General features: G+C 39.1%; 1 protein-coding gene across 16 annotated transcripts in view; it reads right to left on the bottom strand.

The window, feature by feature from the left end:
* Positions 1-2,566: 2,566 nt before the first annotated feature.
* LOC123935843 (lysine-specific demethylase 5D) overlaps positions 2,567-25,229 on the bottom strand; it is a 61,519-nt gene continuing 38,856 nt past the window's right edge. For 7 of the 16 annotated variants that reach the window (XM_045996660.1, XM_045996663.1, XM_045996666.1 and 4 more), the window contains 16 exons: positions 15,640-15,821; positions 15,382-15,544; positions 11,151-11,270; positions 10,840-11,034; positions 10,387-10,568; positions 10,179-10,303; positions 9,910-10,057; positions 7,953-8,049; positions 7,120-7,478; positions 6,561-6,699; positions 5,954-6,133; positions 5,681-5,818; positions 4,908-5,507; positions 4,573-4,645; positions 4,234-4,433; positions 2,567-4,146 (listed from right to left, as the gene is read on the bottom strand). In XM_045996660.1, coding sequence (XP_045852616.1) covers positions 3,796-4,146; positions 4,234-4,433; positions 4,573-4,645; positions 4,908-5,507; positions 5,681-5,818; positions 5,954-6,133; positions 6,561-6,699; positions 7,120-7,478; positions 7,953-8,049; positions 9,910-10,057; positions 10,179-10,303; positions 10,387-10,568; positions 10,840-11,034; positions 11,151-11,270; positions 15,382-15,544; positions 15,640-15,821 — 3,252 coding nt within the window. In that variant the 3' untranslated portion in view covers positions 2,567-3,795. The remainder of the gene's footprint in view (positions 4,147-4,233; positions 4,434-4,572; positions 4,646-4,907; positions 5,508-5,680; positions 5,819-5,953; positions 6,134-6,560; positions 6,700-7,119; positions 7,479-7,952; positions 8,050-9,909; positions 10,058-10,178; positions 10,304-10,386; positions 10,569-10,839; positions 11,035-11,150; positions 11,271-15,381; positions 15,545-15,639; positions 15,822-25,229) is intronic. The other 9 variants (XM_045996661.1, XM_045996676.1, XM_045996667.1 and 6 more) reach the window with 5 other exon arrangements.

The following is a 25,229-nucleotide window of genomic DNA, read 5'->3' as shown; positions in this document are numbered from 1 at the left end:
GGCATGGTTTAGACATCTGCATGTTACTGAATTATACAGTAAACAATTATGGTTATTATTCAATGACATGACAGCTGTTAAAGAACACAACTTATAGTGGTATTACTAGATCAAGAACTTATTTTTAGATTAAGCACCCCATCTGAAAACAAGAGTCAGAAAAAGTAGAAAATTTAAGATAATCTCATTTTAGCGTGTTTTTTTCTTAAAAATAAATAAGAGAGTGGAATCAAAGTATGTTTCCAATGACTCAATGACACCAATTAAGCAAAACCACTTATACATATTAAATCATTTTTCATAACAGCATTTGAAGAACTGTATGAAGAGAAAACAAACTAAACCTGTTGGAGAGAATAGCCTTGTGAACACACATAATTAAAGTGGATTTCATTGGGGGCACTCAGGTAGCTAAACATTCTCTTTGTTTTGGCTCAGGTCATGATCTCAGGATTGTGAGATTGAGCCCCATGCCTCCTTCTCCCTCCAATCACATGTGCTCTCTCAAAAAAATAAGTGGCTTTCTTTGAGGCTTTCCTTTTCACTAAGGTGACATTAGGGCTACTGCTTTTGTTACTTTTGAAAAGTCAGTGTGAAGTAGGAAGTAAGTAAAGAATGAGCCTTTAGTAATAGCTATCAGATAGCTAATACTATCAGTGATAGTATTTTTCTACAGTTTTTTTTTCAGTGTTCCAAGATTCGTTGTTTACGCACCACACCCAATGCTTAAGAATAGTTGAGTAAATACAAATTCATTGAATCCTAAAGTGGAATGTGTAAACATATTATTACAGTGGTGGTAGTAAAAAATGTATAAAACAGCTAAGAAAAATGTACAACCTTTTGAAAATATAGGGTGTTATATTTGTATCTATCATGTACTGCTATACCAATAGTGTCAATGAACTTTGTTCTCATGAACAGAAACATTAATTTTGTGAATTTTCCTCAGAAACAGAAGCTGAAGAGCCTATAAGCCATATCATACTGAACTTTGAAAACTTAGTAATGATAAGTTGTACTATAATTTTTTTTCATAGAAATCAAGATGAAAATTTTCCTGCAAGAGAATTACCCTGAATCACTATTACAAAACACTAAGTGGCTTTGGAAATTAACTTCCTGCTAAAGATTTGATGTTTCTTTTTTTTTTTTTAAGATTTTATTTATTTGACAGACAGAGATCACAAGTAGGCAGAGAGGCAGGCTCTCTCTGCTGAGCAGAAAGCCTGATGCGGGGCTCGATCCAGGACCCTGGGATCATGACCTGAGCCGAAGGCAGACACTTAACTGGCTGAGCCACCCAGGCACCCCGAGATTTGATGTTTCTTAATTCAACCTATAATCACAAGGTAATCAGCACCTATATGCAAAACTTAATGATACATCTTTGTGTTTGGTTTCATATTAGAACTTGCTCCTGAATAAAACAAAGGTGGCCCATAAAAAGATGTACAATTGTCCCTGTGTTTCACCTGACCCAGATTCTTATACGTAGTTTTTTACTTTTTGAAGATTTTATTTATTTGACAGAGAAAGAGACAGCAAGACAGGTAATGCTGACGGGGGAATGGGGGAAGTAAAGAAGTGGGAGAAGCTTGTATCCCAATACAGCATGACCTAAGCCAAAGGCAGACACTTAATGACTAAGCCACCCAGGAACCCCACAAGGTCTCAATTCTTTCCTTAAATGAAGAGTAGTTTCCAATTACAGTGATTGTCAAATGGTGATGTGCAAATATAAACTCTGGAAACTGTAAATACAGAAAGCAAATGGTGTATTTAAAAGAGACTCCCTGGGGCCCCTGGATGACTCAGCCCTTAGGCGTCTGCCTTCCGCTCCGGTCATGATCCCAAGGTCTTGGGATAGAGTCCCACATTGGTCTCCCTGCTCAGCAAGAAGTCTGCTCTCCCCTTCCCACTCCCCCTGCTTGTGTTCCCTCTCTCACTGTGTGTCTGCCAAATAATAGTATCTTTTTAAAAAATAAATAAAAATAAAAGACACTCCCTTGGATAATAAAAATTTTCAGAGTGCACAGTGAAAAATCACAAACCCACCACATCTGTGTAGAACAATACCCATAAAACCTCGAAAGTAATTTTTGTATGTAGATGAAACAGCACAAGACCTCACATTTATTTAATCTAATTGCTATGTTACAATAAGCTATCACTGTTTTTCTGACAGGTAACAAACTAAAACTGGGGTAGGGGCTATGATTATGTTTGTAAGCAACAAAGTAATGCCTGAGGATAACCTGATAGAGCGGGGAAGATTGGAAATAACACAGAGAACACAACTAGGATTATGGGAACAACTTTAGGTATCAAGTTTTATACAGACTAGATGCCTGCGTGGCTCAGTCATTAAGCATCTGCCTTTGGCTAAGGTCAGATCCTGTGATCGAACCCCATGTCCAGCTCTCTGCTCAGAAGGGAGTCTGGTTTTTCATCTACCTCTGCTGCTCCCCTTAGCTAATGCCCACTCTATCAAACAAATGAATAAAATCTTAAAAAAAAATTTTTTTTTACACAGAAATAGGTCTACACCACCTGAATAAGCAGGAATAAAAAGCAAAGCATTCATTTAAGGGATTCAAACCAGGTCCACAGAATCTTATTACAGAAAAGGATTAAGAAAAGTAGTCCGTTGGACTGAATCACTAAGACACACAAAAAAATACATGTAAACTAAAGTGTACCAGTCTTCCTTGAGATATTTACCTATTCATCTCCATGAACTTTTAGAACAAACGTATCAGATATCATATTTTATCACCTAAAAGACCAGTACATGGAAAGAGGTATAATAAATTGTTCAAGTTCAGCTCTATCAAATGCAGGAGGCAAAGTGAACTGCATGTAGGAAAAAAAGTTTGGTACCAGGCTAGTTAAAATCGTATGAAACAGAATAAAAGGGAGGGATCATTCCACCCTACTGAAAGACTTACTCTATTTTAGTTATTTACTGAAAGTTATCAAGACAATGGGGTCCTGCTAAATAGATAAATATACAGATCAATGATGAAGAGAACATTATAGACATACAAGTACAGCCAAAAGATATTCAACAAAGTGATTCCGTGAAGAATGAATAACTCCCAAATGGTGGTGAACTGGACTCCAAAAAGGAGTAAATGACCTTGATCTAAGTTTTAGGTGTTAATTAACTGACTCTTCACACATTGATCAAAAAAGTATAATGGTTCAAACCAGGTTTTTAAGTTTCCCAACTTGTTACTGTTATAGTGAAAAAAGTTCAAATCAAATCCAGTTTTAAAACACACGAATTGCTGTTTTATTTTTAACAAAGCAAATCAAATTAAAATTTCCAACAGTCTAAACCGAGAACTCATTTGTTCTATTCTTTTTAGCTTTAATGTGAAATTACACAATACAATGTCTTTTCTTATGTGAACCAAGATGAGAAAAGAAAAGGAGGTAGAATATAGAAGGCTGGAAACACCAAAATATTTTTAAGATATAAGAAAAAAGAGAGGGGAAAAAAAAGAAATAAAGAGATACATTTGCCTTTGTCAAGTTTTATTTGCCAAAGTCCAAAATGAAACTGGTGTGGGAAATCATTCACTGCATACTAGTCCCAGTAATGCTGGCGAGAAATTCTGGGAAGAGGCACACAGAGCACTGACCTTAGGAAATGAGCTCAAAATATTACTGTTAACACTTAAGATATCAAAACTCTAAAGTGACAAATTCTAGATAAAAAACAAAGTTCAGGACCTAGGAAGGTCCAAGAGGCAGTGGGATTTAAAAAAAACCCTTTTCTGCTTGCTGTCATAACCCTTCGTGTTGAGGGTAGGGCTGGTGTAGCAAGGGGGTTAAGGAAGGAAGAGAGGCTGTAGAACCTGAACCATTTTGTTGGAAGTTGTTTTTGTTCCCTTTCAAGATAGGGCTATGTTCTATAGAAGTCAGGAAAATATTTTCACTATCTGTTTCCTCCTCAAACTCTTCTTCTTGGCCCTCCTGAGGCTTAATCTCTGAGTTTCGGGCCTTTTTTGACTGCAGCTCTTCTCGAACAAAATCTTTGCTTTTCCTACTCAGATCTATTTTCTGCTGTCGTCGCCGCTTTCGCTTCTCCAGGTCCCGGCCTCTTGTCCGATTTCCTTTATGCTCAGGCTTCTCCAGCTACAATGATACACAGGCAAGCAAAAGCACTTGTGGACCAGTGGTCAGGTTTAATCTCCTGGCCCTGCCCATGAACCTTTTCCTCACCTCTAGAAGTGTACGGATCCGCTCTATGTCTGGAGGCTGTCCAGCCTGCAACAGCTGCCAGATGCTATGGTTCTCATCCAGAGTAACCTCAAGCAGATCTCCCTCCAACATGAGTTCCTCCAGCGGGGCACGGGTTGCCTCAGGCAGATTCAATACAGGACCAGTCAACTGCGGCAATAGTGAGGACAATACCTCCAGGTCTGCAAATTTTAGGGACAGACTGAGTTAGAGGCTATGCTTAGATTTATCCCCAACACCCTGACAGAAACAACAGTGAAACACATCACCTTTGTGGTATCTACTCAACAGTCTACCGAAACCTAAACCTACATGTCTTACCTGAGCCCTGAAAAGAAGCAACCTTCTCATGGCTTGTCATACTGTCCACATTCAGCAGCAACTCTGGAACCTGCTAAGAGTAAGAATGGGTAGGGTAACAGGTTATAGAAAAACCGTCCTAATATTTTTTGCATCAACCCCAAACTTAGGACATTTACCTCCTGGAAGAGGAAGGTACATACAGGCTAATAACAAGGAGCAGTCAGAGAATGCAAAATGGGACATGCAGGCGACACCAAGGGAGACTAAAAATTACAGGGCAGAAAGTATAGCCTAAATAGGGTATGGCAAGGAGGTAAGACATTTAAGGGCAAGAGCTGGACTGGGCAGCTAACCTTAGGCATATCCCTGCCACAGCCTTCTGTGTGTGGCTCAAAAGCAGGGGCTGAAGGGTAGGTAGGGGACTTCTCCAGCCTGGGTTTATCCTGCAGTTGGTGGCGAAGCTCAGCCAGCTGTCCCAACAGAGCACTCACGTCCTCAGATGCTAGAACCTGCCTGGCACGGCCTTGCCAAACAATAGCTCTCTCGGTGAGGCACTGTAGGGCTTCACCCTCAGGGAGTCGTACTGGCAGTCTCTGCAGGGCTACCAGCAGTGCCAGGATGGTCTCCAGACGTGGGCGCCTTGAGCGCATGCACAGTGGACACAAAAATTTGGTGTCCCACTCCCACCAGGCCAGCAGTGGTGATGAGGTGGAAGTGGGCCTTGAAGAGCTGAGAAGGCGGGGTACTGAGACACACTGCCCGTGGAACCAATCCTGACATAGGTCACACTGCAGAGCTCCCACCCCGGCTGGCACCTGACCACAAACACAGATGGAGGATGCAGAAGAAGCTGTGGTCGATGATGCTAGTGGACTAGGCTTGGTGGAGTTCACGCGACGCAGCTGCAGGATACCCTCCTTCTCCTTCTGCTCCCCCTCCTTGAAGGCCACGATCTGACATGCCCAAGACAGAGGGAGTGGAAGTCAGCAGTGCATTTCACTCCCTTCTCTAGTGCTTTTAACATCTCACTCACAAACCACGGAGAACAAATGGTCTGCCTATCATTATCTAGCTCAGATACTCTTATTGTCACTAGGCTTTTGTCCCCATATGTGCCCCAACTCACCACAGAGCCTGGATCCCTGAGGTCCTGTGCAGACAGTCCCAGCAACTCTGTGTCAGATCTGTACAAGCCCAACTCCTTCTCTATCCATCGGCTACGCTTGCTGGTGTCTGAACCAGCATCTGCACATGGGCAAAGTACCTGAAGCAGGCAGACAGTGGGAGCATGGCTAGGGTTTCCCTTTCCTTCCCCTCACCAGATCTGCCAATTTCTGATGTTCTCACAATATCCAGGCTTAACACAAGGGAAGATGTGAGTTGCAGTCTCAGGTCTTACCTCCAGCAGCGTATAGCATGAATTCTTCTTGAGGAAGGTCTTAGAGGCCTTCTCCCTCCATGAATGTGCTGTTAGTACTTGAAGCTCTAACTGTCTCAGCTCTTCCAAACCCACAGGTAGGTCTCGGCCTACAGCCACCAGGCCTTCCAAGTCATCCAAGCAGGGATAGTGGTCACCATTCTGCAATAGGAACAAGAAAAATTAAATATATCAATCATTACTGTATTCAGATTTGTGCTAGCCAATGCTGAGCATCATGTTGTACAGCTATACAGAAAATAGAGAGTCTATTATAAAGAAAACAGTGGAACAGCAAATACTTTTACCAAGAACTCCTACTTCACTGGCTAAAAAAACACCCCTTCCATGTCAACTATTTTGTTCTGGTTTCTCTTGTCTGGCCCCCTTCCTTTGGGATAGTCTATGATCAGGTGTAGGCCCATACTTGTTTTTCTCCTTCAGCTATTTTTATCCTGATATCCTCACAGCTCTAGCCTGCCATCTCTACATACTAGCACAAGAGAACTCTGTTATTAAAAAGTCAAAGGCAGAATTATGTTTCTTCTGCCTTTACATCTGCACTATAAAAGAGGAGGCAAGTCCTTACTTGGATCTCATCCACATCAGCAATCCAAGCATGTGCTTTAGCCAGAGCGTCTTTGAGTGCTTGGATGTTAGGCAGGTAAACTGGGATATTTTCTGCCTCACGGATTATGGCTTCCAATGTAGCTGGTGGATGCTTCTGCCTAAAAATGTTTGGAAAAATAGGAATCCATCCTTCAATATTATATGCATACGCATTTTTTTTGTCCTAAGTTTTACCATCAAAAGCTCCGCAACAAAAACTTAAAAATTGTAATGAGCAATAATCTCTCAAGTCTCAAAAACTGTAAACACTGAAGCAGCCATTTCAGTCTCTTCTTAAGTCAGGTCTGCAATGTATGATTTGAGAACTAGGTCCACAAATATTTCCTCGATTATTGTATTCTACTACAGTAGTTAACAGAGGACTGGATACCATATCATATCAATCCTTACAGTTTAGCCGACACCTAACTACAGGTCTGGTGTCAGGGTTACCCACTAAAGCCATCCCCAGGATCAACCCCAGACTCTGAGGACCAGAGTTACACAGTATATATGGGGAAAGGATGCGCCCGCCCCACCTGGCCTCCAGACAGAAATGCGCCTTTTCTTCCCAGCGCTCTGCAATGGTCAGCAGTTCCTGAAGCTCAGCCCGGGCCTTGTCCACAGAAGGGCTGGAGGCTATTTTGGCACCTGTAACCAAGAGCCCCTGCATGATGACCAGAGAGCCCCTTTGAGCTGAAGGAGCCAGTGCTTGCTTCACCTCATCTAGCCATCGTGCCTGCTCCACCTGTTGCTGGAGTTGATGGGCTTCAGGCACCTCTACACCCAACTGCTGACCCTTCTCCAACAAGGACCGCAAAAGTCCTACACTGAGAGGCAGTGAGGCCAGGGCCTCCCGAGCCTCAATTTGGTAGGCTTCCACTTGTTCCAAAACATCCTGCAAAGATATAGGATAAAGAAGAGACTCTTTACTCATCTAGATATGCAACAACCTACCCTCAATCTGTTCCCTTTACATTCTCTCTTAGGCATTTATACTTACTTTCAGCCATAATCCAGTAGGACAAGATATACTTACTATCAACAAAAATCCTTTATTTGCCATGATAACCCTGCTTTTCCTTTAGTCATCTCAAATTTAATTCTTTCAAGCTCACTTTAATATGATGTTGTTACCCTTTCAAAAGCTTCAAAAGTCTAAATTATTAAAAAAAAAAAAAAATCTGCCTATCTCCCTCACATTCTCCAATGCCAAAAGCCAGATAAATATGTAGCCCTGTGCTCAGTATTTTTATTATATTTGCTTGGAAGGATATCTACTTGAACTATATAGTTATGAAGCTATTAAAATACAGATATTGAACCACCCAACTCTGTAGTATCTATTCTAAGCCAAGAATTCCCTCTTTACCTTGACATCCCCAATTTGATGCATGGCACATGGAAGGTTGCCCATTTGCTCAAGAAGTACTCGCAACTCAGGCAGGGTCAGTTGTGGGGTTTCAATCCTACAGGAGTAAGGGAAAAAAAGATGCATTCTCTGAACCTGCTAAGGCCATAGTGCATGCATTTTCAGTAAACCAACATCTTTACTTTATTTCTATGTTATAGTACCTCTGAGTCAGCTTCAACGTTCGGGAACTATGAACCACTAAGTTGAAAAAAAGTTGGGAACATTTTGTATTTGAAACTGTTAGAGAAGACCGAAGATATCAAATGAAACAATACAAGTTTTAGAAGAATGTATGCTTTCTGGGATACCATTAGAAAAATTAAAATTAAAACAAACATTTCTTTTTGGAGAATAACAATGTGAGATGACTTCTACAAGGCTTCAGTTTACTATACTGATTAAGTATTATAAGGAAATCAAAATGAAATGTAAGAAGGCAACATAAAAATAAAGATTCAACAGAATCTAAGAGTAGTAGCCTTCAGGGTGACACTAAGGGAAAAAAAAAACATTAATTATATTTAAAATAAATACCAGAATTTTTAAGAAAACCAGACAAAAGAATTAAGAAACAAGGAAGGACTATTATGAGATGATGCAGAAAAGTGAAAGTAGTAATGGATACACTACTGTACACAAAAGAACAATAAATAAGAATTCATCATGTGAGAAATGCAATACCTCTAAGTATTAAGTTCTTAGATACAGTCTTTGGTATATCTAAGACATAGATACATATCTACATGTAAATCCATATATATATATACCTACAAAAATAAAAATTGAGGGGCGCCTGGGTGGCTCAGTGGGTTAAAGCCTCTGCCTTCCACTCAGGTCATGATCCCAGGGTCCTAGGATCAAGCCCCACATCGGGGCTCAGCAGGGAGCCTGCTTCCCTCTCTCTCTCTCTGCCTGCCTTTCTACATACTTGTGATCTATGTCAAATAAATAAATAAAATCTTTAAAAAAATAAAAATAAAAAATAAAAATTAAGTTATTCTGTGCCTCATCTCTGACTCATATATTTGAAGTGGAAAGACATGTGTTAATACACCTACTGAAGGAAAAATTAAAAGAGGCCAGAAGTTAAGATGATTAGAACTTAAGGTGGATTAAGACTGCAAATACTAAAAACCACAGCCACCTAATGAGTGTCTCACCAGGTCAAAATAGAAAAAACTGTCTTTCTTTTGAAGGAGAAAAGGAAAACACATTGCCTATGAAAAGTGAATTCGTTACACCTTAACCTTTAACTTTTAAAGAAAAACTCTGAATTTGAAAATATCTGACTTTGAGATACTGTGATTAATACCTCCAGCTGTTTTTTACATGAATTTACAAAGCGTATGTATATAATCACCCAATTTTTAGAAAGAAAAACTTATCTATGATTCTACACATTTAGCAAATAATAAATAAAATTTAATGTCTAAACCTGTATATACCTATAGAGTCAATCATTAATTTTCTGGAAATCTGATGCCCGAATATTTTTATGAAATCTGCTAACAAGTTAGACTGTTAATAGTTCACCTGAATCTTCATTCTCATTGCCATTGATGGTATAAGTACGCTTCTTCGACCAGATTATGTACATAAGTTTTAGATATTAATGTGTTCATACACATAAATTAACTTTGATACTACATGGATTTTTTATTTATGACCTATCCTTTTTTTTTAAGATTTTATTTATTTGACAGAGTGAGCGCACAAGCAGAAGCAGCAGCAGGCAGAGGGAGAAGCAGACTACCTTCATGCCCCAATGTGGGGCTCGATCCCAAGACCCTGAGATTATGACCTGAGCCAAATCCAGATGCCTAACCCCCGAGCCACCTAGGCATCCCTGACCTATCCAGTTTTGTTATTCATTTTCATATACTAACCCCATTTTTTGCCCTCTTCTCTAACTTACCTGGCCTCTTGACCACTAACCAGCCCCAGGACTTGGGAGACACAAGCCTCTGCTTCATTTAGGCAGTTCCTCAATTGCTGAAGTAGGTCACTGTTAGGAAACCTCCTCTCACGAGCCTCAGACTCCAGTGCCCTTAGCTCTTCAAAGCCTGAACACAGAGTAGAAGTTGCAGAAAAGTAAGCAGTATTAGGGAAAAGAGGACAAGACTTGGGAGAGCTGAATAAAAGAAACAGAGGTTGCTGGGGGTTCTTCCATTCATGATCACTTACTGCGCTTCCGGCCATCCTCCACTTCCAAGGCCACTCGTACTTTGTTGGCCCAGGTGTCAAAGGATTCAGCCCGAATCTTTAGCTTATGCAGCATGGCAGGAAGCTCATCCAAGGTGTATCGGTACCTGGCGAAAGGGAGCAAGGAAATGTGCATGTGGCTCCACTGTGTAACCTCCTCTGTGTCTTTCAAGTAGACCCCATGGCTCACCGCAGATACTGCCGACTACTCGAGCACTTGCAGAGATCATAGATGTGGGAAAGGCATACAAGGCCATCTGGGCAGTCATAGCAGGCCAGAGCTGACAGGAAGCACGTTGTCTTGCATTTCATGCACTGGCGCTCATCATCTGGGAGCAGCTCAAAAGCCTCTCGTTCAGCCTCCGTGACGCCCTGGGGGTGTTCAACCCACATATACTGTAAAGACTAGGAGCAGGGTTGTGGACACCCCACCTCAGCCAACACTGAGCCCTGCTGTGGGCTCAACTTTGTAAGGATAGCTGTAGAGAAATCGGAAGAAAAAAATATAAACACATACAGGTTCTGTCTTTCCACTTCAAATGTATGAGTCAGAGATGAGGCACAGAATGACTACTCAATTTTTATGTCTCCCTTTCAGAAGTGTACTTTACTGAATCCCTAAGCCATGTTTCCCACCACCCACCTTCTCCAAAAGAGCTTTTCGTAAACGTCGCTCCTCTTGTACCATAATGAACATCTCCTTGTGCACAGCCACAGCCAAATTCAGATCCAACTTCTCTGGAAAAGCAGCCATCTTGCAGATAAGCTCCTCATGGGAGAAAACACAGTAGCGCCGAAGCCGGCGGTAGTGTTCAATGCACTGGCGTCCAGCAGGTAGCTGTAAGTAGTTCAAGACTGTGTGTGGCCATATGCAGTATTAATGTTCTTCACAATGATCTCTGTCCATATTCTTTATCCCTTTCTATCTACATGCCTACCACATTCCAGACTCACCCAGTCAGCAGTGCAAAAGTTGACAGCCTCAGCAAAATTATAGCCTTGGTTAAAGCCACTGTGGTAAGCACGAGGAAATGTGATGACAAATTCTCCTGCACACTGGTTTGTGCGAACCACCTAAAAAAACAGAGACAGGACTGTACGTCGGGATGAATGATATAGAATGTGCACTTAAAGTCTTTAAATTTAGTTACAGATCTGGGACGTGACTGGAGAACACATTAAAGATCAGGACGAATGATAGAAAGTATACTTTATGTCTTTAAATTTTGTTATAGATCTGAGAAGTGAGAGGAGAAACACATAGGCTCTATCTTTATAAATGTATGCCTTACAAGAGAAAATGAGAATGGAAGTTTAAAAGTGATATGCAGGATACATAAGTGGCTTAGTTGGTTGAGCATCTAACTCTTGATCTCAGATGAGGTCTAGATCTTAGTGTTGAGTAGGAGGTTCTAGCTCTGCATCTGACTCTATACCAATATGGAGACCTCTTTTAAAAAAAAACAGGATATGCAAAGAAAGGGAAAAAGAAAAACAATGTGCAATTCAAGAAAGAAATACAAATGGCCCATAAATATATGATAAATATTCTTAACTTATTCAACAAATAAAGAAAGGTAAGTTAAAAAAATCAGGACATGATGTCAACACAAATGATGGAAGAGGAACTCCAAAATCTCATCCCTCTACTAAAACAATGATTAAACTACCAAAATGTAGCAGAGTATTTTAAAAACTCTGTAGAAAAAAATCACAAACTACAAATACTAGGAGATTTAATGAAAAACAAAAAAGCTTCTAAATTTTGGCAAAAGATTCTGTGGCGATATATTTTTCCTGCCTACAATCCCTTCATCTAGAATCACCAACTACCTTGGAAATAATAATATTAAGATCCTGGCGCAATATGCTGATACCAAAGAAAACAACATAGATCTTGTTTTCAAAGAACTGAGGTGATATGGTTTGACCTGACTTACCTCCCGGGAAAAACCTGGCTCAAGAACCTGCCTTTATTTATACTGCCTCAGAGTTTAACTAAACAGAAATGGATTCCCAGGCTCTGCTAGCTGAAATATATAAACAGAACTGGATTACCCACAACCACCTGTGGTAAAAGAAGAGACTGGACAAAAAAGAGATATTCTAGAATGCCTAGGAAGGAAAAGGCAGGAGAAGGAGGTATTTGGAGGAATAAAGGTTCAGAAAAACTCCCATGTATTTTTGGGAATTGAGAAAGCCATATACATGCTATGAAAAAATTAAAAAGACCCTTAGCTCCATCTCTGGTTGATTTTAAGGCTCCACACAAGGAGGTGAAGGCTAATGCAGTTTTAAACAGCTTCACAAAGCAGTAAAAAAACAGATCAAAACAGAGCCAATCTGTTAAGAGTAAAAGGCTACTTTCTTTTCCATATTTTTGGTTTAAGGAAACTCCACAGTGACAGAACAGAGAACAACTATAAAGTTGACAAGATAGTTCAAATTATGAAAAGCTGCAAAGTATCATAAGTCACTATGGAAATGCACATTATAGCCATAAAATACCACTTCTCACCACTGTAACATCCATAATTTAAAAAAAAATAGAAAAATAATAAGGTTGGCAAAACAATGAAAAGAAAGCAAAACCTGGTATAATGTAAATTAATGCAGCCACTGTGGAAAACAGTAGGGAGGTTTCTCAAAAAATTAAACACAGAAATACTGTATGATCCACTAATTCCAGTTCTGGTTATATGACCTAAAGACTGGCAAGCAAGGCCTGAACAGATAAATCATATTTGTACATCAATGTTCACAGCAGTGTTCATGTTAGTTAAAGAAAAAGACACATAAAGGAGCGTAAAGACTATTTCAGAAATAATATCTGAACAAGTCCCAAATCTTAGTTATTATTTGACAAGAGAGATCACAAGTAGGCAGAGAGGCAGACTGTGAAAGAGGGGAAACAGGCTCCCTGCTGAGCAGAGAGCCCAATGCGGGACTCGATCCCAGGACCCTGGGATCATGATCTGAGCTGAAGGCAGAGGCTTTAACCCACTGAGCCACCCAGGCGCCCCAAGTCCCAAATTTTAGAAAAGAATGAATCTATGCATTCAAGTGAGACAAAATCAAATATAATCAAACTGTCTAAAGCTAAAGACAAAGGAATCTTGAGAGCCTCAAGAGACAAACAATTCATCATTTAAAACAGATACTCAATAAGACTATCAGATTTTTCAGAGAAATCAGGGATGTCAGAGGGCATGGGATAACATATTTAAAGGGATGAGAGAAAAAAAGAAAGAAGAAGTTAAGACACTTCTGGAGAATTAACTGAGTAAGTCTATCTCTATGAGATAGAAATCAGAGATGAAAGGGCATTCCAGTACTATACCAGGCACTTCTACTATCAAATGTAAAAACCAATATTGTATTTTTTTGTTTAAGACACCTATCTTCATAACTGAAGAATGCATAGAAGAAGAAATATAAAAGTATTTAATGGGTAAATAGTGCATAAAGATGTATTTTGTAAGAGTACGACAAAGGAAGAGGGACAGAACTACGTAGGAACGGAAGTTTTTTTTTAAACTTACCATTGAAACTAAGTTGGTATTAATTCAAATTACAGAGATAGAAACTAAAATAATAATTATAATCACCAAACAAACCATTATGAAAGTAACTAAAAACTAAACAATAAAGAGCATTAAACCAGTACACTACCATTAGCCAATTAACACCATGAATACAAAAGTAATGGAAGAACTGAGGATCAAAAAAGATATGACTACAAAAAACAAAGTAAAATTGGCAGAAATAAGTCCTCCCTTATTGGTAATGACAAAAAATTTCAAAGTCAAACTCTCAGAAATAAAGACAGTGGGATGAACAGACATGGTTCAACTCTATACTATCTATAAGAAACTCACCGAGGTAATGACACAAAGAGTCTGAAAATGAAACGATGGAAAATTTATTCGAAGCACAACAGTGAGCAACAGAGAGCAAGTGATTCTATAATAAAACAAAATGGGGCTGACTAAAAATTGAGATAAAAAAGATTATATACTGATAATTTCATCAATATTCAAATTTACCTGCTTTTTAATGAGATAACAGTAATGTTGAAAAGAAAAAGGGTCAATTCACCAAGAAGCTAAGTGAATATGTAAGAGAAAAAGAGCAAAAAATGGATAAAATGAGAAGTTACTTCCTTGAAATGATAAACAGAGTCTTTGTCCAGAAACAAAGACTCAAATTTTATCAGAAATGAAAATGGGGATATTAACTACCAAGTTTACAGAAACAGAAGTTAAGACAATACTATTAATAACTGTCCACTGGCAATCAAGTAATGTAAGTAATATGTACAAATCTCAGTCCTAAATATGTGTGGTAGTGTATGCTGAATATTATGTGAGAGGCAAAGAAACAGTAAGCAAGCCAAGAATTGTGAGGCAGAACAAATGGTATAACTAGGCAACCTCATAATTTCATCAATATTCAAATTTACCTGCTTTTTAATGAGATAACAGTAATGTTGAAAAGAAAAAGTTCAAACAAGAATTTATAAAATGTAAATTTTTATAAAGAATTTATAAAATGTAAAAAGTAGTACTTGAAGGAAGACTTGAAATGCCAAAATGATTATATGAAGAAAGAAAAACTGATATGGACATAAGTTATAAAAAAAATTGTGTACAGGCTGACGTATACCTTTCAAAAGTACGTATGACAAAATTACAGTTTATTGCAAAAATAGTGTACCACTTTACCTTCTATAAATTGTTGGGTACTTACCATTTTCTGCAAAACTGGCTAATATAAATTAATCCTAGAAATTCCCAAATCTGAAACCAATCCTGAACCCCAATTTAAATTTCATAAAATTAAAATTTATACCCACTGATGTTAAAAGACAACCAATCCTAGACTAGGAAACACATTAAAAAGGTCAAAATCCAGCTTTTATGTTATTTAAATAACTATCTTATCTCTCCTCTCCCTTCCTCTTAAGGATACCTAGTGTTCTAACAAGGTTAGGTTCTAACAAGGTTCTAAACCAAGGATTGCAGCTTGACAACAGTACAGAAAGATAGAAAGACATGAGACTAAAGCTTGTATCCTCAACAAAATGCATGTAACTTTATTTCTGTGTAACTAAGTTCTTCCTCATTTCCTTTCCACCCTAGCACAAACATTAAATCTGCTTTGGCCCTTATTTCCAGGTACTTACTGGTACACCATGGGACATGAGGGTGTTGGGATTCATGAGGGTGACAAGTTGGTGGAGCAGGTCAGGCTGGCTATCAAATAGCTCAGGTGTCAGCTTCTTCATCACCTCCTCCAACTGCTCTGCTGCCAATGAAGGTACCCCATACCAGGTTTTCGGCTCACCCCTGCTCAGGTGAAGAGGAGATATATATAGCCTGGGCATATCATTGTACGGGAAAGAAGTCTTAACGTCCATCCCAGCCATTTGGATCCCACTCACCAGTGCAGATAGTTAATAGAGTAACTCCAGTGATCCTCAATATGCCAACAAAATGCTGAGAATACCATGCCTACATACAGCCAGGGAACCTTCATGCCTGAGATGTCTGCATTGATGTGGCAGAGAACAGACTGATCCAGCACCGGCATTACATTCAGATTCCATCCACTGGTTGCATATTCCTGTGAAGTCCAAGATTTGCCAGCATAAGTAGGAAGCAGGATGGGGTAAAGACAAACTAAATCTGTAGAAGACAGTAGTTCTCAGGTCATGCCCTTTGCTTTAAGAATACAGACTCAGTACTCATGGTATTTTCATATTCGTGATACCTCATGATACCCCAGTCATGATAATTTCCATTATTTCTGAAAGCACATCTTTCTTTTGGAGAGAAAGAGAAAGCACTATAGCTCAAATATTTATCCACAATCCAGATTAAGATTCATCTGTCCTAAAAGCACTGTTCATAGGTTTTCTCTAAAGTCAATTTTCCCATTATCAGCTAAATGCTATGCACTAGGTATAGCAATTAAATCTGTAATTAATACTTAAGTAATTTACATTTTCTAAACATTATAATCCTATTTTTCTCTTATGTGCCTTTGTATTACTGATCCAAACAAAACAAAACAAAAAAATATGTTATGCTCTAAATCTTGCCCAAACCTTATATACTGAATACTTTCTATAGGATATTTCAGACTCTCTCTCTCCCAAACTCTAAACTTACTACACTACTTATACAATCTCATTCATTTCTTTCTTTGTTCTGTACTGAAACATAAGTTATTGATTCATTTTTTGGGGAGTATCAAAAATGTCACAACATCCATGAAATGTCAAAGTAGGAAACTCTAAAGGCTGATCTCTATACAACCATCATGAAACTAGCAAAAATTACTAAATTCACTTTTTTTTTTTTTTTAAGATTATTTATTTATTTATTTGACAGAGAGATCGCAAGTAAGCAGAGAGGCCACAAGTAAGCAGAGAGGCAGGCAGAGTAAGTGGGAAGCAGGCTCCCTGCTGAGCAGAGAGCCCAATGTGGGGCTTGATCACAGGACCCTGAGATCACAACCTGAGACAACGGCAGAGGCTTAACCCACTGAGCCATCCAGGCGCCCCCTAAATTCACCTTTATGAGAACTCTGAATAATAGTCAAAGGTTACTGCTAACTAAAAGACAATAATGAAAAAATAATTAAATATAGTAAAGCTCCATGTCCACCCCCCATTCCATGGCTGTGATAACCCTGAAGACAGCAACCTACGTTGGTCATGTGGGTTCCTTATTCCAGAAGAAACAAAATGTATGTTCTCAAAAGATTTTGTCTGCCCTGTCATAAGCACAGCAAAGAGCTAATGCAAAATTTACTCAGAATTTACTCAGCCTAACTCAGAATTACCTAACCTAAGAGTTCAGAAGTAGCTATGAAGAAAATTTCTTAAAAATACTGATAGACAAATAAATCAATCAATCCTTCAGAGCAAAGGAGAGCAGCTGCATCAAACAACAGACATGACAAAAACCCTGTGTGGAAAAGCTAAGAGTGAGATGCTTCAGGGATTAAGGGTTTTGTAAAGTTTCTATGTACTCCAAGAACCCAGAAGGCCTAAGGTACCCAGGTTAGGAAATAAGCTTAGAAAAGCTATCTAGATTTTCATCTCTGCCTGACCTTCAAGCTCTATACAAACAGGAAATAAAGGGTTATAGAAAGAGTTATATATGGCCTACATAAGCACTGAAGAGTCACAAATAGAGACAATCTGGAAAGAATGGAAGAGTATTTACGGACACTGTTACAAAAAATACTGTCTGCGCAAAAATAGTTATGAAAACTCACTTAAACAAACAAATACAACTTTACGGAGCCCAGCAGTAAGAAAATGAGGGGCAAGAAAACTTAATTTCCGGATTCACTATATTAAAACATTCAAAATGCTAACAAAAACTATGAGATATGCAATATATAGACATAATTATAGATATAATCTCAGTTAAAAATACTCACTTTTGGGGCCCCAGGGTGGCTCAATACTTAAGCATCTACCTTTGGCTCAGGTCATGATCCCAGGGTCCTGGGAACAAGTCCCACCCGAGGCTCTCTGCTCAGGGAGAAGCCTGCTTCTCCCTCTCCCTCTGTTTCTCTCCCCAGCCCCCCATTCCACTCGTGTTCCTCTCTCGCTCACTCTCTCTCAAATAAATAAATAATCTTTAATAAAAATTAGCTACTGTGGGGGTGCCTGGTTGGCTCAGTGGGTTAAAGCCTCTGCCTTAGGCTCAGGTCATAATCTCTGGGTCCTGGGATCACGCCCCGCATCCAGCTCTGCTCATCAGGGAGACTGCTTCCCCCTCTCTGCTCTGCCTACTTGTGATCTCTGTCAAATAAATAAATAGATAAAATCTTTTTAAAAAAATTAGCTACTGTGAAAACTGATTCAGTTTTAAATTATTTAAAACAAATTATGAGAAGGCCAACAAGAAGATAAAGAAAAAAGTATGAAAGGGAGGTAAATAATGGTCAAATTAAAATAAGAAGATTCAAAATATGGAATTTTATGATAGAAAAAGAAGTGATCACAGAACAAGAAAAAGATCTAACAATTATAAATATTTATGCCCCCAATATGGGACCAACTAACTACATAAGACAACTATTAATCAAGATTCATATTGATGTCTATACATTAATAGTAGGGGATCTTAACACACTATTCTCAGTAACAGATCATCCAAGCAGAAAATCAAAGAAACAAGAGCACTGAATGACACATTGGAGCAGACGGACCTCATAGATATATATACAGAACATTCAACCCTAAAACAACAGAATACTCATTCTTCTCAAGTGCACTTGGAACCTTCTCCAGAACAGACCACATACTGGGGTCACAAATCAGGACTCAACTGATACCAAAAGACAGACATTATTCCCTGCATATTCTCAGATCACAATGCTTTGAAACTGGAACTCAATCACAAAAAGAGTTTGGAAGAAATTCAAACCCTTGGAAGCTAAAGACCATCTTGCTCAAGAATGTTTGGGTCAGGGCGCCTGGGTGGCTCAGTGGGTTAAGCCGCTGCCTTCAGCTCAGGTCATGATCTCAGGGTTCTGGGATCGAGTCCCGCATCGGGCTCTCTGCTCAGCAGGGAGCCTGCTTCCCTCTCTCTCTCTCTGCCTGCCTCTCTGCTACTTGTGATCTCTCTCTGTCAAATAAATAAATAAAATCTTTAAAAAAAAAAAAAAAAAAAGAATGTTTGGGTCAACCAGGAAATTAAAGAAGAACTTAAACAATTCATGGAAACCAATGAAAATGAAGACCCATCAATCCAAAACCTATGGGATACGGCAAAGGCTTTCCTTAGAGGGAAACACACAGCCAACCAAGCCTCAATCAAAAAAAAAGTGAAAAATCCCAAATACACAAACTCTCTTTACACTTTAAAGAAGTGGAGAATCAACAAATTAAGCAAACCCCAAGCACAAGAAGGGAACTAATAAAGACTGGAGCAGAGATCATTCAGATAGAAATTAGAGAACTGTAGAACACATCAACAAAACTAGAAGCTGGTTCTCAGAAAGAATTTATGATACTGATAAACCACTTGCCAGAATTATCCAAAAACAAAAAGAAAAAAAAAAAAAAGAGAGAAAGGACCCAAATTAATAAAATTATGAATGAAAGGGAAGAGATCATGTCTAACACAAACAAAATAGAAACAATTATCAGAAATTATTATCAACAGCTATATGCCAGTAAGTTTAACACCACAGAAGAAATGGATGCAACAGGAAGAAACTGACAACCTGAATAGACCAATATCCAGTAATGAGACTGAAACAGTGATCAAAAACACCCCCAAAAAAACAAGAGCTCAGGGGCACCTGGGTGGTTCAGTGGGTTAAGCCTCTGCCTTCGGCTCAGGTCATGATCCCAGGGTCCTGCGATCGAGCCCCACATTGGGCTCTCTGCTCAGCAGGGAGCCTGCTTCCCCCTCTCTGACTGCCTCTCTGCCTACTTGTGATCTCTCTCTGTCAAAATAAATAAATAAAATTAAAAACAAAACAAAACAAGAGCTCAGGACCTGATGGATTCACTGGAGAATTCTACCAAATATTCAAAGAAATAACAGCTATTCTACTGAAGCTGTTTCAAAAAATACAAACAGAACGAAAACTGCCAGACTCTTTTTATGAAGCCAGCATTACCCTGATCCAAGCAGAGACCCATCAAAAAGGAGAACTTCAGACCAATATCCCTGATTAATATAGAAGCCAAGATTCTCAACAAGATCCTAGCTAATAGGATCCAACAGTATGTTAAGAAGATTATCCAACATGACCAGGTGGGATTCATTCTTGGGTTGCAAGGGGGGTTCAACATTCACAAATCAATCAATGGGATAGAACTAATCAATAAGAGAAGAGAGAAGAACCACATGGTCCTCTCAACTGATGCAGAAAAAGCATTTAACAAATTACAGCATCCTTTCCTGAGTTCCTATACTCTTCAGAGTATAGGGACAGAGGGAACATTCCTCAACTTCATAAAATCCATCTATGAAGAACCCACAGTGAATATCATTCTCAATGGGGAAAACTGACAGCCTTCCCTTTGAGATCAGGAACATGAAAAGGATGCCCACTCTCGCCAATCTTGTTCAACATAGTATTAGAAGTCCTAGCAACGGCAATCAGACAACAAAGAGAAATAAAAGATATCCAAATTGTCAATGAAGAAGTCAAACTCTCTCTCTTTGCAGATGACATGATACTTTAAATAGAAAACCCAAAAGACTCCATCCCCAAACTACCAGAACTCAAACAGCAATTCAGTAATGTGGCAGGATACAAATCAATGTACAGAAATCAGTTGCTTTCTTACACACTAACAATGAAAATACAGAAAGGGAAATGAGAGAATCGATTCCATTTACTATAGCACCAAGAACCTTAAGATACCTGGGAATAAACCTTACCAAAGAGGTAAAGGATCATACTTGAGAACTACAGAACACTCAAAAAAGAAATGGAAGAAGACATAAAGAGATGGAAAAACATTCCATGCTCATGGATCAGAAAAACAACAACAACAACGTTAAAATGTCTATGCTGCCCAGAGCAATCTATACTTTCAACATCATCCCTATGAAAATACCAGCAGAATTTTTCAAAGTGCTGGAACAAACAATCCTAAAATTTGTAGGGAACCAGAAGACCTCAAATCGCCAAGGAAATGTTGAAAAAGAAAAACAAAGCCAGAGGCATCACATTGCCTGATGTCCACCTTTACTACAAAGCTGTGACCACCAAGACAGCATGGTACTGACATAAAAAGAGACACCTAGACCAGTGGAACAGAGTGGAGAGTCCAGATATGGATCCTCTACTCTATGGTCAACTATTCTCCCACAAACCAGGAAAGATATCCTTTGGAAAAAAGACAGTCTCTTCAATAAATGGTGCTGGGAAAATTCTACAGCTATGTATAGAAGAATAAAACTTGACCATTCTCTTATACCATACACAAAAATAAACTCAAATAAGATGAAAGACCTCAATGTGAGACAGGAATCATCAAAATTCTAGAGGAGGACATAGGCAATAATCTCTTTGACATCCGCCACAACAACTTCTTTCAAGACACGTCTCCAAATGCAAAGGAAAAAGAAATGAAAATGAACTTTTGGGACTTCATCAAGATCAAAATCTTCTGCACACCAAAAGAAACAGTGAACATAACAAAGAGGCAACAGACAGAATGGGAGAAGATATTTGCAAATGACAATGCAGATAAAGGGCTGTTATCCAAGATCTATAAAGAACTTCTCAAACTCAACACTGAAAAAACAAGATAATCATTCAAAAAATGGGCAGAGGACATGAACAGACACTTCTCCAATGAAGACATACAAATTGATGAAAACTTTTCATCATTAGCCATCAGGGAAATTCAAATCAAAACCATATTGAGATACCACCTTGCATCAGTTGGAAAGGCAAAAATTAACAGGGCAAACAACAAATGTTGGAGAGATTGTGGAGAAAGGGGAACCCTCTTATGCTGTTGGTGGGAATGCAAATTGGTGCAGCCACTTTGGGAAATGGTGTGGAGATTCCTCAAGAAATTAGTAATAGAGCTACCCTATGACTTGGCAATTGTATTTACCCCAAAGATACAGATGTAGTGAAAAGAAGGGCGATATGTACCCCAATGTTCATGGCAGCAATGTCCACAACAGCCAAACTGTGGAAAGAGCTAAGATGTTCTTCGTGGATAACGAAGATGTGGTATATGTATACTCCATATACAATGGAATATTACCCAGCCATCAGAAAGGATGAATACCCAACTTTTGCACCAACATGGATGGGACTGAAGGAGATTATGCTGAGTAAAATAAGTCAAGCAGAGAAAGTCAATTATAATATGGTTTTGCTTACTTGTGTAACATAAGGAATAACATGGAGGCCATTAGGAGAAGGAAAGAAAAAGTATATTGGGGGAAATCAGAGGAAGAGACAAACCATGAGACTATGGACTCCGAGAAATAAACTGAGGGTTTCAGAGCGGAGGAGGATGGCGGGATGGGTAAGCCTGGTGGTTATTAAGGAGGGCATGTATTGCATGGAACACTGGGTTTTATACATAAACACCATATCATGGAACACTGCATCAAAAACTAATGATGTATTAACATAACACAAAAAAAGCACCTGCCTTCTGCTCAGGTCATGATCCCAGGGTCCTGGGTTTGAGTTCCACCTCAGGCTCCCTGCTTAGGGAGGAGTCTGCTTCTACCTCCCCTTCCCCCTCACCCACTTGTGTTTCTCTATCACTCACTCTCTCAAATAAATAACCTTTAAAAAAATTAGTTATTGTGAAACCTGATTCATTTTTAAATTATTTAAAACAAATTACAAGAAAGTAACAAGAAGATAAATAAAGAAGGATGAAAGGGAGGTAAAGAATGGTAAAAAAAAAATAAGAAAATTTAGGATATGGAATTTTAAAAAACTTTTAATTAATTTTTTATTTTTTTATAAACATATAATGTATTTTTCAGGATATGGAATTTTACGATAGAAACAGTGAAACAGTAGTTATGGTAGAAGGGTTCATAGCTAGAATAGATGAAAGGTAAATTCTCAGATCTGAGAAACACAATGAACCCCTCATATTTTATTTTTACTTTTTTAAGATTTTATTTATTTATTTATTTGTCAGACAAAGAGAGAGAGAGAACGCACAAGCAGGCAGAGTGGCAGGCAGAGGCAGAGAGAGAAGCAGGCTCCCAACTGCGCAAGGAGCCCAATGTGGGACTCGATCCCAGAACCCCAGGATCATGACCTGAGCCGAAGGCAGTGGCTTAACCCAATGAGTCACCTAGGAGTCCCAACTTCTGGTATTTTAAATTAAAAAGTCACATCTCCAACCAAGAAAAACAGCCATAATCCAAAACAAAGAGATCTTATGGCAGAGAAGAAAAATAAATTAGATTACTTATAAATGTTAAGATTCAGAGTTGGTGTCTCATAAATCAATAATCCAAGAATATTTTTAATGTAAGGTGAAGAAAATAACTCATACCCCAGATTTACACATATTCAGAGAAATAACTTTTTAAGAATAAGAGTAAAGCGGGGCACCTGAGTGGCTCAGTGGGTTAAAGCCTCTGCCTTCGGCTCAGGTCGCGATCCCGGGGTCCTGGGATTGAGCCCCGCATTGGGCTGTCTGCCCGGCAGAGAGCCTGCTTCCTTTCCTCTCTCTCTGTCTGCCTCTCTGCCTACTTGTGATCTCTGTGTCAAATAAATAAACAAAATCTTTAAAAAAAAAAAAAATTAAAAAAAAAAAAAAAAAAGAAACATTTCTTTTTGACAAATAAAACAAATTAATGATTAAACACTTCTACTTAAAAATTTCTGAAGATTTTAAGGGGCACCTGGAGGGCTCAGTGGTTTAAAAATTTCTCAAGATTTTTATTTCAAACAAAAAGGAATAGTCTTTGAAGATCAGAGTTTCAAGAGAAATGGTAAATGAAAAAGAGAATGTATACACAAGAATAGATGTATATTAAGTTTGAAAATATAAAAGAATAAAGATATCTATTTTATAGAGCAAAAAAAAAAATGTTTAAGCCCAAATAAAAATTTTACAAATGCTAAGAGGGAGGTGAACAGAAGAGTAGAAATCTTACCTCACTTTGGATGGGGCAAAATTCCAATAAATTTAAACATTAAGTTGCATTTATTATCCTTTTTAAAATTTTATTTATTTGAGAGGGACAGAGAGGGAACATGAGCCACTCAGGTCTCCCTAAGTTGTAATTAAAGTATTAAGAATAACATATATAGGGGCGCCTGGGTGGCTCAGTGGGTTAAAGCCTCTGCCTTCAGCTCAGGTCATGATCCCAGGGTCCTGGGATCGAGCCCCACATCGGGCTCTCTGCTCAGCGGGGAGCCTGCTTCCCCCTCTCTCTCTGCCTGCCTCTCTGCCTACTTGTGATCTCTGTCTGTCAAATGGATAGGTAAAATCTTTAAAAAAAAAAAAAAAGAATAACATATATAGGGACATCTGGGTGGCTCAGTGGGTTAAAGCCTCTGCCTTCAGCTCAGATCATGATCCCAGGCTCCTGGGATCAAGCTCTACACTGGGCTCTCCCCTCAGCGGGGAGCCTGCTTCCTCCTCTCTTGTGATCCTCCTCTCTTATTATATCTGTCAAATAAATAAATAAAATCTTTAAAAAAAAAAAAAGAACATATATACATATACATACCCATATATATTCCGATACATATAACTGATTAAAAAACCAATTAAAATGGAATACAAAATTAGGCAAAAAAGAGAAAAAGAAAACTAAGGGGTAGAAATACTGAGTTGTAAATCATAGATATAATAAATAATAGAAAACCGACTCCAGTAAACATATAAAACTCTACATGGACTTTAAAAAAAAATCAATTCTAGGAGGAGGAGTCAAGATGGCGGAGAAGTAGGAGGCTGAGACTACATCAGGTAGGAGGAGATCAGCTAGATCTACAAACACCAACAAATCCAACGGGAGATCAAAGAGAAGAACAGCAATTCTAGAAACAGAAAATCAACCACTTTCTGAAAGGACTGGTGGAGAAGTGAATCCAAAACGCGGTGGAGAAGTGAATCCAAAACGCGGGAAGATAGACCGCAGGGGGAGGGGCCAGCTCCCGGCAAGCAGCGGAGCAACGGAGCACAAAATCAGGGCTTTTAAAAGTCTGTTCCACTAGGGCGCCTGGGTGGCTCAGTGGATTAAGCCGCTGCCTTCGGCTCAGGTCATGATCTCGGGGTTCTGGGATCGAGCCCCGCATCGGGCTCTCTGCTCTGCAGGGAGCCTGCTTCCTCCTCTCTCTCTGCCTGCCTCTCTGCCTACTTGTGATCTCTCTCTGTCAAATAAATAAATAAAATCTTAAAAAAAAAAAAAAAAGTCTGTTCCACTGAGGGACATTGCTCCAGAGGTTAAATCGGGGTGCCCCATGCGGGGTCAGCATGGCCCCAGGTCCCGCAGGGTCACAGAAGGATCGGGGGTGTTGGAGTGTCACAGAGCTCTC

Source organism: Meles meles, chromosome Y, assembly GCF_922984935.1.
Source record: "Meles meles chromosome Y, mMelMel3.1 paternal haplotype, whole genome shotgun sequence".
Taxonomy (NCBI): Eukaryota; Metazoa; Chordata; class Mammalia; order Carnivora; family Mustelidae; genus Meles; species Meles meles.
This window is presented reverse-complemented; position numbering and strand designations above follow the sequence as displayed.